This window comes from Cygnus olor, chromosome 2, assembly GCF_009769625.2.
Source record: "Cygnus olor isolate bCygOlo1 chromosome 2, bCygOlo1.pri.v2, whole genome shotgun sequence".
NCBI classification, from domain to species: domain Eukaryota; kingdom Metazoa; phylum Chordata; class Aves; order Anseriformes; family Anatidae; genus Cygnus; species Cygnus olor.
Window position 1 is genome coordinate 110,333,395 of NC_049170.1, and position 18,505 is coordinate 110,351,899.

Consider the following 18,505-nt stretch of genomic DNA (forward strand, 5'->3'; position numbering starts at 1 on the left):
AAGTCTTGAAAGCATGTTAGTTATACAAAACACTCCTGTAACAATTTACCATGAGGTTCTTTTTTTTTTTTTTTATTAAAAAGATGTTGCTACTTGGTGTTCCCAATATGCATTAGCCTTGTTACACATGTGGGCTACAAAGAGAAGTTAGAAGTGTGATTAAATTTCAAGCATATGAAAGTGAAAAGTTTATTTTTAATAAAAGGTACTCGAGACCTGGGCTATATTCAGTCTTCAAGGCACTTCATGGATCCCAGACAATAAGGTGGCAAACTTACCAAGGCAGACAAATGAACAGACTATGGATTTTGATGATTGATGAAGTGTTAGTCTCAAAATTCAGAGACAATTCCTTCTTTTATGACCCCTTATCTCATAACTAGATAACTAATACTCCTAGTGGTATTGCTGCAAGGCCAATTTTGTAACATATAAGACAAAAGGAATAATGTGGGTTACAGAAGCTTGACTAACACAGAGGCAGTTAGTGTGCCTGACAAATGTGCTGGCCTTCTACAGTGGGGTTACAACACTGGTGGATAGGGGAAGAGCAGCTGACATCATCTACCTGGACTTGTGCAAAGCATTTGACACTGTCCCCCACGATATCCTTGTCTCTAAATTGCAGCGACATGGATTTGATGGATGGACCACTCGGTGGGTAAGGAATTGGCTGGATGGTCGCACTCAGAGAGTTGCTGTCAATGGCTCAATGTCCAGGCAGAGATCAGTAACGAGAGGTGTTCCTCAGGGGGCAATGTTGGGACTGGTGCTGTTTAACATCTTTGTCCGTGACATGGACAGTGAAATTGAGGGCACCCTCAGCAAGTTTGCCCATGACACCAAACTATGCGGTGCAGCTGACAGGCTGGAGGGCAGGGATGTCATCCAGAGGGAGTTGGACAGGCTTGAGAGGTGGACATGTGCAAACCTCATGAGGTTCAACAAGGCCAAGTGCAAGGTCCTGCACCTGGGCTGGGGCAATCCCAAGCACAAATACAGGCTGGGCGGAGAATGAATTGAGAGCAGCCTTGATGAATATTAATTATATTATACTGCACATTATTATTATATTTTATTATGTAATTATACTATATATGTGTATGTATGTATAATAATTATTATTAATTATAATTTCAGCCCAGAAGGCCAACTGTATCCCAGGCTGCATCAAAAAAAGCGTTGCCAGCAGGTCAAGGGAGGTGATTGTTCCCCTGTACTCTGCTTTCATGAGACCCCACTTGGAGCACTGCATTCAGCTCTGGGGCCCCCAGCATAAGGACATGGACCTGTTGGAGTGAGCCCAGAGGAGGGCCATCAGGATGATCAAGGGGTTGGAGCAGCTCTCTGATGGAGACAGGCTGAGGGAGTTGGGGTTGTTCAGCCTAGAGAAGAGAAGGCTCTGGGGAGACCTTACAGCAACCTTCTAGTACCTAAAGGGGGCCTAGAGGAAAGCTGGGGAGGGACTCTTTGACAGGGTGTATAGTGATAGGACAAGGGGTAATGGCTTTAAGCTAAAAGAGGGGAGATTTAGATTAGCCATTAGGAAGAAGTTGATGCTGTGGATGCCCCATCCCTGGAGGTGTTCAAGGCCAGGCTGGATGGGGCTTTGGGCAGCCTGGTCTGGTGGGAGGTGTCCCTGCCCGTGGCAGGGGGGTTGGAACTGGGTGAACTTTAAGGTCCCTTCCAACCCAAACCATCCTGTGATTCTACTATCTGAGCAAAGTGGTACAAAATTTCTTTGCTATCTCCAAGTTGATTGTATTACCCCTGGAAACTGGGGAAAGATATGATGAAAGGATGCATTTGGAGAAGAAATGATGAAAGACTGGAAAAGGAAACTTCAAGGGCAAACTGGGAGGCAGAACGAGTGTAGCATTCAGCAGGGCGAATGGCAAGGACTCAGAAATGCTACAGCTAGCAGAGCTAGCAAAGAACTGACTTCTAATGCCACCTGTCGGGCTCTTTAATGCCACCTGTAGGGCTCTTTAAGTCATCATCTGGAAAGCGTGAAGGATAGGAAGCTGCTGGGGACATCTTATTCATCAGAAAGAAAGTCCAGGAACACCCCCTTCTCTCAAAAGGCCTATGGGTTCCTTTCATAGCTTCCCAAAAGATCTAGAAATGTGCTGTTCTGTCTAAAATACTGCTTTAAATATAGGCTTCGGTCATACCAGTCATCTTTGCCAGCAGTGAACAGTCTTCACATTCTGTAAATTCTTTGAGTACTTCCTTTGAGTACTTCCTGTTTAAGTCTATATATTCAAATTTTCTGAATATTAATTTCCATTGCCTGAAAACATGCAAGTCTCACACTTATTAATTTAAACCACATTAAAGCCTGCTGTATAATAAACTACTTCTACTTTTTTATATCTTTCTGATCTCTTGAGCAGCGTAAACTAGCTTGGACTTTAAGGTCCATGCTTCAGGTCAACAACTGCTATCAGTAGTAAATCGTGCTAATAAAGAGGAACACTGATGTTTTAGTTAATTCCTATAGTGAAAAGAAGTAGCTCTTCCAGAGCTACGTACTGGTCTGTTACCACGTTTAAGCATTCTGTGTATGTCCATATACCTATGGGAAGATAGACCATTTGTCATGCTTCATACTTAAAAAGATTTTTTTTTTAATGGTTGGACTAAGTCCTCTTCAATTTATGAAAGGCAGGCAATGATTCCCATTCTAAATTCTTTCTTCTCATGTCTGGGTGTGTCTGTACTGGTCAACTTCACCATGTGCTAATTCCCTCTACTCAAGCCTTGAGGCCAACATTTTGCTTCACATTCTCTCTAGCTACACTTGCTAAAACACCCTGCACATTCCACCTTAACTGAAGTGTTACATAAAGTGGTTTCCAGCAAAAGGAAATTAACTTGCTAAGTGCAGGCAGAACTCTTAAGTGACTGCACAACCTAAACTGTTTTCTTGTACTTTAGAGGGCTGTAAATACACTCAAGAATCGTTAACTTACAAAAGTATGGTCATGGTAAGAAGCTGCTGACAACCTAAAGCTGCGAGGTATGATTAATATAGATGACACCTGAAGAACCTAACTAGATGACCTTAAAAGTGCTAGAGCTGGGATGAAATTTACAGGAAAGAGCGTGTGACATGGCTTTCAGGTCTAGTAACAAGAATACTGCTACTGTCTGTGAGTTCAGTGTGTTTAACCACAGATTAGCTACTGAGCATCCATTTAATGGATCAGAAAAAGGTAAAGTTTGATCCTTCCATGTATTAAGCAAGTTTCTGGTATGATCTCAGGTGAAATAGTATGTACAGTCTGATCATCTCTGTTCAAGAAAGGTGGACTACATTAGATGCTGAGGAGAACCTATCTAATAAGCAGTAGCTTATTTACATTTGGTGCACTTACAAAAGACAATGACATCCCTGTGCTGTGTGTTGGGCTACATGTCATAGAAAGAAAACAATAATTTAAGCTTTGTAAGTCCGACTGGTTGGAAATTAAAATACATTTTTTCTATTAGTATTAATGTACTGAATAGGAGTGAATAAGGGCAGAAAGACACAACTAGTTTTACAGTGAAAGTTGATTTCTTTATGGAAGGAGATACAGGAAACTGTTGCCCATGGTAGCAGAGATTGGACTGCTAAAATAGAATTCGCCTTTGCTTTCCAACTCTTATTAACAGCATTTACCTTTGTTTCCCAGCTCTTACTTACTACTATGAAAAAACATACTAAAATTAAATATGCATCATCCATTCCAAAAGACTTTTTTTAAAAAAAGCTTTATTAAACATATGTATTTTAAAGACTTCTATAAACTTGAAGAAAACCTCTATCACACATAAAAGTTCTTATTTTCAGTACTAAATTAATCATCTAAGCAAGTACAACTCAGAAATAGTAGATGAATGGTAACTGAAATGGCCGCTGTTAACTGAAACGATGTGTAGAAAACCATCTCACAAGCAACCTAAAGCTAGGGTAACCTCTGCATAGTACATGCATTGCTTACACAGAAGGAATAATCCAAACTCACGGAAGCTAAGAATTCTACTCTGCTTTGTAACAGATGGAAAAAAACAGCAGCGCTCTCCATGCCTAGAAATTTGTTCTGACAACTCAGTACTGAAGATAACATTGACCTATTATCGCCCATTTATTTTTCAATAATAAAGCTTATACCTTTTGAAGTATATAAAAAAAAAGTTACTGTAAGCACAGAGAAAGCTAAGTAGCTTCGGTAAATTTCCATGTTAATAGAAGCTGTTCTACCGCATTAAACAGCCATCTCCATTTTAATAGGTGGATGAGGATTATAATCTTCAATCTGAAAGTCTTCTGCCTTAAAGTCACAGATGTCGTCAACCTTACGAAGAAATCTGAGTTTGGGGAAAGGTCTTGGCTCCCTTTGAAGCTGAAATAAAAGCATGTCCTAAGTTTATTGTACAAAGGTAATACTTGGAGGCAGAGATTTTATGTTATAAATTTGATCTCATTAATCTCAATTCGGATTACACCATGTAGATTCTCCCTCCTCCCCAAGAAGACTTAAAGGCAAACAAATGATACAGTTTGGCAGTATCTAATTTAGTATTTTGATTGGAAGCAGCAGTGTCCAAATGCACTGCAAGCAGTTTCAGTCTGTAGAGCAATTCTCATGGATGCAAATTAAACTCCTTCCAGAGGAAACTAAATTGGAAATTCTGACCCAGATGTGCATCCAATGTGCTGCAGTTTCTCATGGGAACATTAGGGCCCAAACCAATAACTAGTTCTCTGGATGGTTTTGAGCCATATGAATGGTGAGGATGTTCACTCCGAGCAAAGTCTAATCAAATAAAATTCTAATTGTTTCTACTGCACCAAATTAGATCCTGAAGAAAATATACCCTTATTCAGCCAAATAGTAATACCGACTAACTAATGTGAATTGATGAGTTATCCTTTTCTGCTATACTCCAAAGACATTTTATTTTGTGTTTATCCTATTAGGCAGAACAGTTTTCTAAGGCTTTGTAATGATGAAGTCAAAAGTAAGGTACAGATTCTGGGTCTCTAACTTGGTTCTAGAGTAGTACATTTCAATGTGGAATGGTACATTGATGTGCATTTCAGTCATGTTTGTATAATATTTCTGTTTGCAAACAGAGGTGAACATAGGTTAAAGGCCAGTTTATTACAATAATACCCATTTTCAATACTACAATTATTAGCACAGAAATGTGAAGAAAAGACATACAAATGAGTATCTGCAAAATAGTAATTACAACACCAAGGTAACTTTGTATTGGATGAGCATTGTGGAAGATAAAAGGATACAAGAACACAAAGTACTTACTTGAATTTTTAGAGGTTCCACATGATTCAGATATATGTGAGCATCTCCTAATGTGTGTATGAACTCTCCAGGCTGAAGAGAAAGGAGAATACAAGTGGTCTTCAAATAGTCAGATTTCAAGAAAGCACAACATTACAATGCCTACGGTGTTGATTCTTAGCATCACACAGCTGGCATGGAACTGCAGCTTCTGTACTGGATTACATTATCAAGACATCCTTGCAAACTTCAGTGGACAGCCTCTTCCCAGACGCATGCATGGTTAATAAAAACATAATGAAACTCCCATTAACGTACTAAAAAATGTATCCTTGAAATCTTCTTCAGGAAACAGGTACAGTAACTGAATGGAGTACTACTGATCTGTTCACCCAGTTGGAAACAAGTGTGGCAGTGACCTCCAGCTTTCTCTTTCACATCCTCAGCAAGTTAGGACTTGCTGAAGTTGTTTCAAACTAGCAACCTTAGTCACTACTGAACAATGTAGTTTGTGGCAATGGAGGTGTCAGTCACAGGCTAAAGCATTTATCCAGCATCCAAATGAGTTTTGCAGGCTTGCAAGTTCTGTGACTTAGCAACCCGGAAAAATCTAATTTAACTTAAGTTTTACTTTACTCAACCTCTGACCAATGTAGATGAGCCTTTGGATACATCATGCTAAATGCTGTATGTCTGACACTCAGAGATTACACTGCTACAGTACAGAAAGGGCAAGGAAAATTTCCTTGTACTTAGTTACAAAGGAACAGCAGGGAGCTGTGACAGGGGAGGGTCAGGCTGGGTGTTAGGGAAAGGTTCTGCACCCAGAGGGTGGTCAGGCACAGGGACAGGCTCCCCAGGGCAGCGGTCATGGCACCGAGCCTGCTGGAGTTCAAGAAGTGTTTGGACAACGCTCTCAGACACATGGTCTGATTTTAGGGTAGCCCTGTGTGGAGCCCGGAGTTGGAATTGATGGTCCTTGTGGGTCCGTTCCAACTCAGGATATTTTATGATTAGTTTAGACACCTACCTTGAGTGGTCAAAATTGTCTGTCTTCAGAGGCTGCATTACTTCTCAACTAATGGTAAGCAGGGCAAAAAAATTTGAAAACTAAAATTTATCACTACCCATTATACATGTGTATTAAAAATCTATTTAATTTGCAATTTTATACAAACCAAGATATTAAAATACTTATTCAGAGCTCTGTATCACCTAGCACTTCTCATTGTAATATTTCACAGTGTGCTAGATTTTAAAAGCAAAAATTTGTGGATCTTTCCACAGGAAAAAAAGGAAACCATCAAAGCTGTGAGAGGAAGTGGTGGAGGGGGAAGAGCTACTTTATGGACATAATGTTATTTTTGCTTTTCCTAGTACTTTGGCCTATTTTTTTAAGTATGTCTATTCTCTTGCTGTGAAGTTTGATTCTTCCCTACTTCCCTATTTTAAATTAAGTTCCCTTTCGTATTGCTGGTAGCAGGAGGATCAGGCCCAAATGGCCTTGCTAGTTTAATTTTTAAATGCTCTAAATACAAGGCGGGTTCGCTTGTTTAAGACTGTGGGCCACTTAAATTATTCTACCGAACTGCAAAATACAGCTCTGGAATCAGGGCAGTACCTATTTGAGCACATACTGCCACTCTACATAACCATCTACAGTAGGAAAAATAAACAAGCAAATAAATAAATAAAGCCACAAAACTGAAATTATAGCAGGAAGTTAGGTGGGCAGAATATCCAAATTGGAATCTTGACAGCAACTACTGAGCTACTCTTCACTTACAACAAAATAACAAATTCTACAAAATTTAATCACTTGTATGTTATTATCCCATAACAACAAATGCTCAGTTAAGATTTCTGAGTAGAGTACTGGAACAGGTCTGTTTTGACACGTTCAATTAAAGAGACCTGGAGGATCTCCTCTGTTTGACCTGAATTTAAGCATTCTTACACTGCTGATCCCAACTGCCAATCTCTTTTACACATATTTCAGCAAGATTTTGAAAAGTATGTTCATTCCATTTTTTTTGGACATGACACCAGAGTCTTATCTTTGTCACTCTTCAAACAACATCAGGTAAAATGACTGATTAGCCTACCTTCAGCCCTGTGACATGGGCAATCATGTATGTGAGCAGCGAATAGCTGGCAATATTGAAAGGCACTCCTAGTCCCATATCTCCAGACCTCTGATAGAGTTGGCAAGACAATTCTCCATTTAGAACATAGAACTGGCAAAGGGCATGACAAGGTGGCAAAGCCATCAGAGAAATATCTACGAATTGCAATACAGGAAGAAGGGGAAAAAAAGTCAAAACAGCATTAGTGTCACAAATGTAGAAAATGCAAAATCTGAACGAGCACTTGATGAGATATGGTAGACAGCAATATCAAGCTGCACTACCATTCTGTTGCTTTTTCTCGTTTAAAAACACCTGCTGCCTGAGCAATTAAGACTGGGTCATGACAAGCTGCCTCCTGGGCTGTATGATTAGAAAAATCATAAACAGATATTCCACAGAACAGATTTACGCCATAATGCTGCACAGCAGTTTGGTTTTACTCACCTAGGTGAGCCAATTGATTTCCCTAAAGGAAGGCATTAAGACTAAAATTAAGCGTGTACCCTAAAGCAACTTCCAACAGCTTCATCTTATGCCCTTCTCAATGCAATGTATCTTTACTGCCTGTTTATATAAAACCGAGTGATCAACAATAAACTAATTAGCAAACAAAAGATCTTTTGAGTGCTTATCTACACTTAAAAGTGAAGATAGTAAATTTACAGCTAGGTAAGTAAAACTTTAACCCACTCCTGATATCAGAGAATGTTTAACCTGTAAAATACCAGCAACAGTGCGTGGAAACCTCTTTTAGAGACATGAGTGGAAAATGCTGGGGGATTTTTTTGTGGGCATGGAACTACTGCTGCTGAAGTAAAACATCCTCTAGCAGCAGCTCTTATTTAGAAGCACTGCTACAGAGTGAATAGGCATCCAGACAATGTATATCCAAAGAAAATGATTACAACACAAATAATATTTTTGTTCTCTAGTTGCAAGGATTTTTATAAGTTTATAGTTTAATATATGACTGAAAAACAGACATGCTGCTTTGGTATACTTTTTTTTTTAGCCTTTTTAACATAACAACTTCTGTCATTGGTAGTAATGTACATCCCTCACTCTAACCTGCTGAGAAAAACTTTGGAGTAATCGTTCAAAAATTGTGAGGTCTGAACGTGAGAATTAAGTAGAAAGAGAACCAAGCTGATAATCCCTGACCATTTTTATTGCATTCAGTGACCTACATTCCTGGTAGTTTTATGAAGCATAAGCAAAGACACCAAGATGGAACCGATTGCTGACACAGTACTTAGAGCATAGGTTACCATACAGTAAGATAACATGCAACGGCATTCCCTTAATGTGTGCTGTTCCGTACCTTTGGGATTCCAAGCACACATAATGATTCTTCTGTCATCTGGATTGGTTTTGATCATATCAATCACGTTTTTCAGCTGATCAACTCCTTGGTTGGAATAATCTGAAGAAAGATACCAAATATGATCTAAGTCAGATAGATTCAAATCATGATTTATTTCCAAAGCCCAGCTCACACCCCACTGAAAGGTCATACCCAAATAACAGCCTCTGAAGATTTTAGTGGAACTTTGAAAGTGACTAGATTTATCAGTTTGCACCTTCCAAGTGTAGGCTATTCTTGGTCTTCCTTTGGGTGCTCTAAGGCTTGTGAAATTCTTGTGATGGTATTACAACACGTCCCACCATCTCTTGTGCGCTTTCAGTACCTTTAGCACCCGTTGAAAGGGGAACATTCCTATTTAGAACATTTTCTTCAAAGCATCAACAACTAGACATTTTTTAAGACCAAAAATGAAATCTGCATGAACACTACATCCCAAAAAACAATGGTTACAGTACAAAAACCTTAATTGTACAAAGCATGTTACTTCATCATTCATGACAACTTGTTACCTAAACAGGATAAAGGCTGTATTGGAATGAGCAACAAGATAGTCATTCTAGTCATCTAGTCATCCACATTACTTAAAGTAATTCTCCCATTGCACTTCTGGATTAAGACGTCTTTGTCTCTAGATGTTAAACGTACATGCTACAGACCTCCTTAAAAATATAGATATATATTTATGTATTTTACATCCAGACCAGTAACATGGAGTGCCATGAATTCTTTGAACGCTCAAAAGCAGGAAGTTTTTGGCAGGTGAATATACACATCCATCTGGGAGCCCTGGGAGCAGCAGTAAGGAACTCGGGAGAGCACGTAATTTTTTCACCAGTCCTCCCAGTCAAAGGGAAGGGGATTGAAAGGTGCAGTCAGATCCAGCATTGACGTTTGGCTACTTAGACCATGGGACTTGCTTTGAGAAACCTGGGGGCTGATGAGGTCCACCTATCAGAGAAGGGGAAGATCACCTTCGGTCATAGGCTTGCCAAGCTGGTGAAGAGGGCTTTAATCTAGAGTTGCCAGGGGAGAGGAACCTCAGCGCATCCCACTCCTCCTGGTTGGATGTCAGTGTCAAGAGAGATGCCCAGAGCCTGGAGAAGGGTCACAGGTCAGCAGGAGAGCACCTGAAAACCCACATGAAGGAATTCCAGCCACTCCAGGCAGTAACTTACATGTCTTTATAGCAGTGGGAATAAATAAGAGGAGTTAGAGATGTACATGCACATGCTGGGCTACAACCTCACTGGCACTACAGAGACGTGGTGAGATAGCTCCCATGACTAGAGTGTTAGGATGGAAGGATACAGGCTCTTCAGGACGGACAGGCAGGGGAGGAACGCCATACTGCACCTCGTTCTCACCAACAAGGAGTGTGAAATTCAAGGGCAGCCTTGGCTGCAGTGACCATGAAAAGGTGGAGTTTAGGATCCTGAGGACAGCAAGGAGGGAGCACAACAAGCTCACTACCCTGGATTCCGAGAGTGCAGACTCTGGCCTCTGCAGACTTGGCAGAGTACCATGGGACAAAGCCCTGGAGGGAAGAGGAGCCCAAGAAAGCTGGTTAATACTCAAGTGTCACCTCCTCCAAACTCAGGAGTGATGCATGCCAACAAAGAGGAAGTTGGGCAAAAATACCAGGAGACCTGCATGGATGAACAAGGAGCTCCTGGCCAAACTCAGCTCTAGCCGCACAGCCCAGGTCCTAGAAGGCAAAGGCAGAGACTGGGAGAATGAAGAACCGCCCACTGTAGGAGAAGATCAGGTTTGAGACCATCTAAAGGAACTGAAGGTGCAAAAGTCCATGGGACCTGATGAGATGCATCCACAGGTCCTGAGGGAACTGGCAGATAAAGTTGCTAAGCCACTGTCCATCATATTTGAGAAGTCATGGCTTTTTTAAAAAGGGAAAAAAGGAAGACCCACGGAACTACAGGCCAGTCAGTCTCACCTCTGTACCTGGCCAGATCATGGAGCAGATCCTCCCTGAAACCATGCTAAGGCATATGGAAAATAAAGAGGTGATAGGTGCCACCCAAGATGGCTTCACTAAGGGCAGATCGTGCCTGACAAAGCCGGTGGCCTTCTACAGTGGGGTTACAACACTGGTGGATAGGGGAAGAGCAGCTGACATCATCTACCTGGACTTGTGCAAAGTATTTGACACTGTCCCCCATGATATCCTTGTCTCTACATTGGAGAGACATGAATTTGATGGATGGACCACTCGGTGGGTAAGGAATTGGCTGGATGGTCACACTCAGAGAGTTGCTGTCAATGGCTCAATGTCCAGGCAGAGATCAGTAACGAGAGGTGTTCCTCAGGGGGCAATGTTGGGACTGGTGCTGTTTAACATCTTTGTCCGTGACATGGACAGTGAAATTGAGGGCACCCTCAGCAAGTTTGCCCATGACACCAAACTGAGTGGTGTGGTTGACACACTGGAGGGCAGGGATGTCATCCAGAGGGAGTTGGACAGGCTTGAGAGGTGGACATGTGCAAACCTCATGAGGTTCAACAAGGCCAAGTGCAAGGTCCTGCACCTGGGCCGGGGCAATCCCAAGCACAAACACAGGCTGGGCGGAGAATGGATGGAGAGCAGCCCTGAGAAAAAGGACCTGGGGGTGCTGGTTGATGAGAAGCTCAACACACACTAACAATGTAATGCAACCCTATCCTGGGCTGCATCAAAAGAAGTGTGGCCAGCAGGTTGAGGGAGGTGATTCTCCCCCTCTACTCTGCTCCCTCAGGTGAGATCCCACCTGGAGCACTGCGTTCAGCTCTGAGGCCCCCAACGTAAGGACATGGAGCTGTTGGAGTGAGCCCAGAGGACCATCAAGGGGATGGAGCACTTCTCTGATGAAGACACGCTGAGGGAGTTGGGGTTGTTCAGCTCAGAGAAGAGAAGGCTTCAGAGAAACCCTACAACAACCTTCCAGTACCTAAATGGGGCCTACAGGAAAGCTGGAGAGAGCCTCTGTCAGGGAGTGTAGTGATAGGACAAAGAGTAATGGCTTTAAACTAGAAGAGGAGAGATTCAGATCAGACATTAGGAAGAAGTTCTTCACTGTGAGGGTGTTGAGGCACTGAAACACGTTGCCCAGAGAAGCTGTGGATGCCCCATCCCTAGAATTGTGTAGTGGGTTTATGTGGCAAGGTTTTGGTAGCAGGGAGGCTGCAGGAGCGGCTTCTGTGAGAAGAATTCAGCAGCTGCCCCATGTTAGATAAGGGCCAGTTTCAGCTGGCTCCAAAGGGACCTGCCGAGCCAATAAATGATGTTATTTGCACCTCTGTGAGAGCAGATTTAAGAAAAGGAAAACAAACAAACAAACAAACAAAAAAGCCTCCTGTGCAACAGCAACTGGGAGAGAGGAGTGAGAGCCAGCCCTGCAGACCCCCAGGTGAGTGCAGCAGGAGGGCAGGAGGTGCTCCAGGCACGCAGCAGCAGTTCCCCTGCGGCCTGCGGAGAGGCCCCTGGTGGAGCAGGCTGTCCCCCTGCAGCCCATGGGTCCCACATGGAGCAGATCTCCACGCTGCAGCCCGTGGAGGAGCCCCCGGTGGAGCAGGTGGATGTGGCCTGGAGGAGGCTGCGGCCCATGGAGAGCCCCCGCAGGAGCAGGCCCCGGGCCGGAGCTGCAGCCCGTGGAGAGGAGCCCACGCAGGAGCAGGGGGTCTGAGGGGAGCTGCCGCCCACCCGTGGGGGACCCGTGCTGGAGCAGTTTGCTCCTGGGGGATGGATCCCGTGGTACGGAGCCATGTGGGAGCAGTTCTTGAAGAGCTGCTGCCTGTGGGCAGCCCATGCAGGCTCAGTTCGGGAAGGACGGCATCCCGTGGGAGGGACCCCACGTGGAGCAGGGGCAGAGAGTGACCATGAAGGAGCAGCACAGAGAAACGTTACGGACTGACCGCAGCCCCCATTCCCCTGGGCTGCCTTGGGGGAGGAGGTAGAAGAGAGTGGATGGGGGGAAGGTGTTTTTTGTTTGCTTTTTTAGTTTCTCACTGCTCTAGCTTGTTAGCAATGGGTAATAAATTACATTAATTTTCCTATGCTGAGTATTTTTGCCCATGACAATAATTGTTGAGTGATCTCCCTGTACTTATCTCAACCCTTGAGCCCTTTCCATCGTATTTCCTCCCCCTTTCCCTTTGAGGAGGGGAAATGAGAGAGTGGCTGTGGTGGAACTCAGCTGCCCACCTGCATAAAGCCACCACAAAGTGTCCAAGGCCAGGCTGGATAGGGCTTTGGGCAGCCTGGTCTAGTAGGAGGTGTCTCTGCCCGTGGCAGGGGGGTTTGGAATTCAATGAGCTTTAAGGTCCCTTCCAACCCAAACCATCATTCTATGATTCTATGATCTAGAGCTCACAAGGTCATTTATAAAAACTAAATTTCCGTAACATTCGGTGCCAGAAGGGAACTTTCATTTCGTATATCACAGGATATTACAATTCACCCACTGACCCTTGTGCTGGCTGATTTTAGGCTCAATATCAATTATATATGCAATTCACTGGAATTAACTTACCAGCAGAATGGACTCCAAAATAAAAGAGTCATTAGTTGTTATTCATTATTCTGACTCATGCCAGTGAATCAGCATGGTTGGTAACTAATTTTTTCTAATAACTCTTATTGCAACACAACACCAAATTATAGTTACAGGGAGAGACCCAAGCTGGCTGGGAAGCAAGGTAGTAATACATAATTAGCATCTCAGGGATTTCTTCTGCCAGCAGCACTGTGCCAGAAGCCTTTTCAAATGGTTTTGTTAGCTCCTGAAGCTAATTACCTATCCATTAGTAGCAAAACATAACAAAATCCATTAGCAACAAAAGTTAAGGGTATTTATCTTGTTCATTTTTGCTACACTACGTTAGGCCTCAGTCCTTTTACATTCAGTAACGCAAAAACATTTCCGTAAGTTTTTAGACTTGTCAGTTCACCATTTGGACCACCTGTGTTAACATAAAACTGTACTCTGCCAGCGGTCAACATGCCAAAATTAAGTACAGTATCTATATCTAATGTCAACTTTGAGAATGCATTGACAAGAAAATACAGGAAAACATATAATTAACCATTTTGATATTCTACATGAGTTAAAAAAAAAAATCACACCAACCAGACAGGAATATTCTTTTTTTTTTTTGATTCTTTTTTTTATGGCAGTCCTTCTAAGTTTTTGTATGTCCTCTGCTTCGATGATTTAGAAAGAGCCATCCAGACACTTCAGAGTAAGTTTAATGGACCAGTTCCACTGAAAATAATATCAACAGATATTGCATCACATCGTAATTTGTTACAGCTATTCTATCCACAGCATCATCAGCTGTGGATACATCCTACATAGTTCCAGCTGCAAAATGGAAATACCTTTCTGTTCCACAATCTCCCATGGTGCACTAACATCAGCTCCTGCCAGCACAAGTGCATCACGGAATTAGGATCCTGTGTTAGTATTCAGAGTGCAGTCTGTGTTCCACTGCAATCAAACTGAGCTCGCTCACATTTCTGGATTGCAATACAGATACCTTTCCATCTATCAATGCCCATGCCAATTCTACATTAAAGTAAAATAACACATGCCTTATGATTCCTCTGCTCTATAAATGCCGAACTACAATATACAACACTGCTTCTTTCAGGATAATTAGATTCAGTTAATTAAAAAATAAAAAGCAAAACTCACCCTCTCTGAGATTATTCATTCTGGTTTTCAGTTCACCCTGTGAACAGTCCTTTTAACAACAGTCCAAACCATCCACAGAATTCTGGAAGTGAGGTGTTACAGTCATCTCACTAAGCAATCAAGGTTGCATTTTTATGTGATTACCTGTGTGCATATCTTTGTATTCTGCTCCAAAGTGCCTCCACTGGAAACCATAAACTGGTCCCAAGTCCCCCTCCTCTCTGGTGCAAAAACCCTGCTTATCCAGGAATTCACGTGATCCATTGGCATCCCAAATCTTCACACCCTTTGCAGAGAGCTCTTTGGCATTTGTCGAACCCTACAAAATACAGACAGTACAGAGTCTACCTCCTAATCCCAGCACAGACGACATGACTCAAAACGGCTGCATTAAGCTTTGCCATTCAACAATATCTCTCCACTTTTAACATAAAGGATAAACAGTCTGATTATTATACTAGATGCTGTTCTTGCACTTAGAATAAAGCTTATGAGCAACATACTAGACTGAGGTTTGAGGTGCTATGCTTCTGTTATTTAACTCAGGATTATTCTGTGAACACACAAACAGTACAGTCTTAAGGTCACATGCAGTATATCAGTTCACATGCACATCTACAGAGAAAAACATTTTGCTTTTTAGATGGATATAAGTAGACAAAAAAATGTATGGCCTAGACATTGTCTTTCCCAAGCCACCTATAATGAGCTTAAGGTCTTAAAACCCCTCTTGTTAGCATGACAAAAATTAAGAATGTGACAAAATGACCTAGAGTCATGCAACAATAATTGTAGAACAATGAGCTCCTCAACAAGTCCGAATCAGCAAACTCAGAAATTCAACATAAGTGTTCTGTTTTGGAGAGTATCTAGTCTTTTATCTTTGGAAAAAGGATACTTAAAAAAAAATGTGTGTACTTGAGTCCTGCTATTTAGCAAATGGTTAGGTAGATTTTCGCACACCAGTACAATGTCAAAACGTATCAAGAACTCTTGTATAGCAACATATTATCTACAGAATTTTAGTACTCTAACTACAGGTATTAGCTCTATTAGGTCTCATTTTTTTTCTGCTAAAAAGCCTAGTGTTTACATCAGTCTTACTGCATCTGTGGTTCCTCACTGCTTGTTTCTATTCAAATCAATACAAACTACCACAACATTAAAAAGTGGATCATTAAATTGTTTAGAAGCTACTTCATATTATTATTTCTTATGCAAACGCTACTAAAAGAGGCTATATTAGGCTTTCCAACTGCAGAATATAGCTAAAATAGCACAAGAACTCACTGTATGAGACTATTTCCCTTAAAAAGAAACAGTCCAAAAAAATTTAATTTGCAACAATGCAATAGTCTTCACTAAAATACACGGAATGTCTTGAAGATAATGGTCTTGTGCATGCAGTGTGTTCTGCTGTATGAACAGAAGCACCTGCAGTCATCCCAAATTCCTTAACCTATTCCATACCAGAAAGTTGTTTTGACATTATTCTCAGGCATGCTACTGATAGAGACATCCAAATACTGAACCTTGATAAACCACAGCAGCTCCTCCAACACGCCTTTCCAGAACACTCTCTTGGTTGTTAGCAGTGGAAACTGATCTGAAAAACAGATACAAGGTGTCAGAAATGATCACCAATTTGTTAGGGTGAACTGACTTAGGGTTTTCTCCAGAGGACAGTGTCCTCATCTGATAGTCAGGAGTTTGGAGACAAGGTAAGAAGCTGGGAAAGGATGTGTAATGCTCTTATTGGGACAAAGGAAGGTAAGAGCCTGACTTTTCTTTTCCTGGAGCAAAGTGCAGCGACAGATGGAGGCCGATGGCTTGCAGAGGGGGATTTTGCAGAGCGCCGCTGGTAAGACACTGTGGGGCAGTATGCGGGGCCATGTAGGCCTCCTATGTAGGAAGTACAAAGAGGAGGCTTCGAAAAACTTTTATAGGATAACCAAACCTATTTCAGAGGAGGCTCAGGGTAAACTTTTATAGGATACACAAACCTATTTCACCAGTTCTCCCTCCTCTGCCCGCATGGCAGGAAGGTTCCCTCCCCATCTTCCCCGTTTCACCACCACACCCAGGGACACTACCACCCCTCCCCGTGATACCAAAAACATTGCCGGGGGGTGTCCCCGAGCCGTCGCAGCCCGGACAAGGGCGAGGGGGCTGCAGGGCTGCCCCCACACACCTCCGCAGCCCCCCGGGGCTCCCCCGGCAGAGAAGATGGCGCCCGACCCCCGGCGCTGCGGGGCGGCCCCGGGCGGGGCTGGGGCCGCGGGTCCCGCCTCGGTGCCGACCTCTGAGGCTGTAGCGCGCCTGCATGCCGAAGACGGAGATGGTGCCGGTGCCGGTGCGATCGTCCTTTCGGTGGCCGTGCTGCAGGATGTGCCGGACCTGCTGCAGGTACTGCGGCTCGCCGGCCATCGGCTCCAGGCCATCGGCGGCCGCGCTCGGCGGCTCCCCCGCCGTAGGCATGGCGGCGGTGGGCAGCCTGGGCTGCCCCTGCGGGCTGGGGGGGGGGCTCCGGCTCCGGCTCGGGCTCTCCCCAAGCCGCCGGCCTCCTCTCGCCCGAGCCCGCTAAGTTTTGCCTTCCCACCAAGCAGCGCGGAGGAACGGGCGGAGCAGGGCTTCCCCTTCCTCCCCCCCCCCCCCCCCCCCCCCCGCAGTGGCGTTCCCCACGGCTTTGCCCGGGACCCCCCGGGGCTGAGGGGGGCTGCGGACCCCTCCAGACCCGTCGGGCTCGGCTGAGCCCCCGCTGCTCGGTAGCTGGCCGTGACAGCCCCTGTGCCGCCTCCAGTGGCCCCCCCGGAGCGCCGTGGCCCCTCGCCTTGTCGCCCAGCCGCCAGTGAGGGCTGCAGGGACAGCAAAATGGTGTCACGGCGGGCACAGTTGAGTGACTGAGTTGCCGAAGGGACCCCAAGAGAAATCCTCAGAAGCATCCCCCTCGCACGCACCCAGACAGGCCTTTCCCGAAAACCTAACCGAGCCTGTGCACTAAACTGTCCTAACTTTTTACTTGTTCCACCCCACGGGCAAATTAATCCATCTCTGGTCTCTTTCGTAGCAGGCAGTGCTGAGCTGGGTAGGACAGAAGGCTTCGGCCTGTGCTGCCAGGCTGCAATGGCTCAGGAGGGATCGCTCCAGCCTCAATACCCAAAGCCCCGAGTGCAGCCCGGCACCTGCCTCCATCATCTTCTGTGAGATGCTCCTGCAGCACCATGTCCCGTGCACAGGCTTGCCTGCTGTGTTACACCCACCCATGCTTTTACAGCTGGGCTCCTTTTCTGCCATACCTTCTCACCAAGGGTAGCACTCGGTGCTGGATTTTATTGAGTTTCATCTTGTCGATCTCAGCTTCTCTCCCCCATTTTTCAGCATCGTTTTGCATTCTGACTTGTGCCTTCTGAACTGATTGAAATGATTCCAGATGCAGCGTCATCTGAAATTTTTCTAGGTATATTTTCTCTGTTCATCAAAACAAACTCTTACCTGAATATTTCTTCACTAGTATGTCTTAGAAGTTGAGCATTTCCTAAGAGTCACTTATCTCTCAGATAAAACCCAACTTTCTAACTACTAGTGTGATTACAGGAGTTATGACTACTAATCTCTCAAGATTAGGATCCTGCAATACAAGCATATATAATGGAGGTTGAATGGAACAGAGGACTGTTTACTAGAAAACATTACTTCTCCTTACTGCAGGCAGGTAACCATATCTTTCTCACTATTTAAACAATGAAATTACAATTTTTCTTGTGTCTCGTGCATGGTTTTGTACATTTTGAAATGTATAAAACTTAATTAGCAAAGACACAGTTGAAAATGGTGATAACCATGTGCCAAAAATTCTAAGAAATGTCGGGCACAGTAAATGAAACCAAATTACTTAGAACTCTGCTTCTGAGAGATGTATCAGTACTTAACCTTTATTATAATTTGCAAATACCATGCAAGCTAAAGTGTATAATGTAGAAAAAGACAAACATCTTTTCTGATAAAGGATTCCCTGTTAATTATGGCTCC

At 43.7% G+C, this 18,505-nt stretch overlaps 1 protein-coding gene and 1 long non-coding RNA gene across 5 annotated transcripts; both read right to left on the reverse strand.

The window, feature by feature from the left end:
- Positions 1 to 4,082: 4,082 nt before the first annotated feature.
- On the reverse strand, positions 4,083 to 18,176 carry TYMS (thymidylate synthetase). 4 transcript variants are annotated; one of them, XM_040550172.1, is made up of 8 exons: positions 18,072 to 18,176; positions 16,777 to 16,883; positions 16,009 to 16,082; positions 14,621 to 14,795; positions 8,745 to 8,846; positions 7,400 to 7,575; positions 5,316 to 5,387; positions 4,083 to 4,391 (listed from the first exon to the last, which is right to left on the reverse strand). In XM_040550172.1, exons 2-8 carry the CDS (start codon positions 16,799 to 16,801, stop codon positions 4,254 to 4,256), a joined length of 762 nt encoding a protein of 253 aa, XP_040406106.1. In that variant the 5' UTR covers positions 16,802 to 16,883; positions 18,072 to 18,176; the 3' UTR covers positions 4,083 to 4,253. The 4 variants fall into 4 exon arrangements, with proteins under 4 accessions (XP_040406106.1, XP_040406105.1, XP_040406103.1 ...); XM_040550171.1 differs by lacking the exon at positions 18,072 to 18,176 and adding an exon at positions 17,855 to 17,872 and having other exon boundaries at positions 16,777 to 16,882; XM_040550169.1 differs by lacking the exon at positions 18,072 to 18,176 and adding an exon at positions 17,544 to 17,813 and having other exon boundaries at positions 16,777 to 16,882.
- On the reverse strand, positions 14,013 to 14,614 carry LOC121066539. The gene is made up of 2 exons (XR_005817816.1): positions 14,161 to 14,614; positions 14,013 to 14,044 (listed from the first exon to the last, which is right to left on the reverse strand). It is a non-coding gene; the product is annotated as an uncharacterized LOC121066539 (long non-coding RNA).
- Positions 18,177 to 18,505: the final 329 nt, after the last annotated feature.

What these genes read in the sequence shown, in the direction of transcription:
- TYMS (XM_040550169.1), bottom strand. Translation starts at nt 17,699, where the DNA reads ATGGTGCTGCAGGAGCATCTCACAGAAGATGATGGAGGCAGGTGCCGG. An exon ending in ACCCAGCTCAGCACTGCCTG is followed by an intron (nt 16,883 to 17,543) that starts CTACGAAAGAGA and finishes GAGCCGCAGTAC; the next exon opens with CTGCAGCAGGTCCGGCACAT. An exon ending in TGGAACCTCTAAAAATTCAA is followed by an intron (nt 4,392 to 5,315) that starts GTAAGTACTTTG and finishes CTTTTATTTCAG; the next exon opens with CTTCAAAGGGAGCCAAGACC.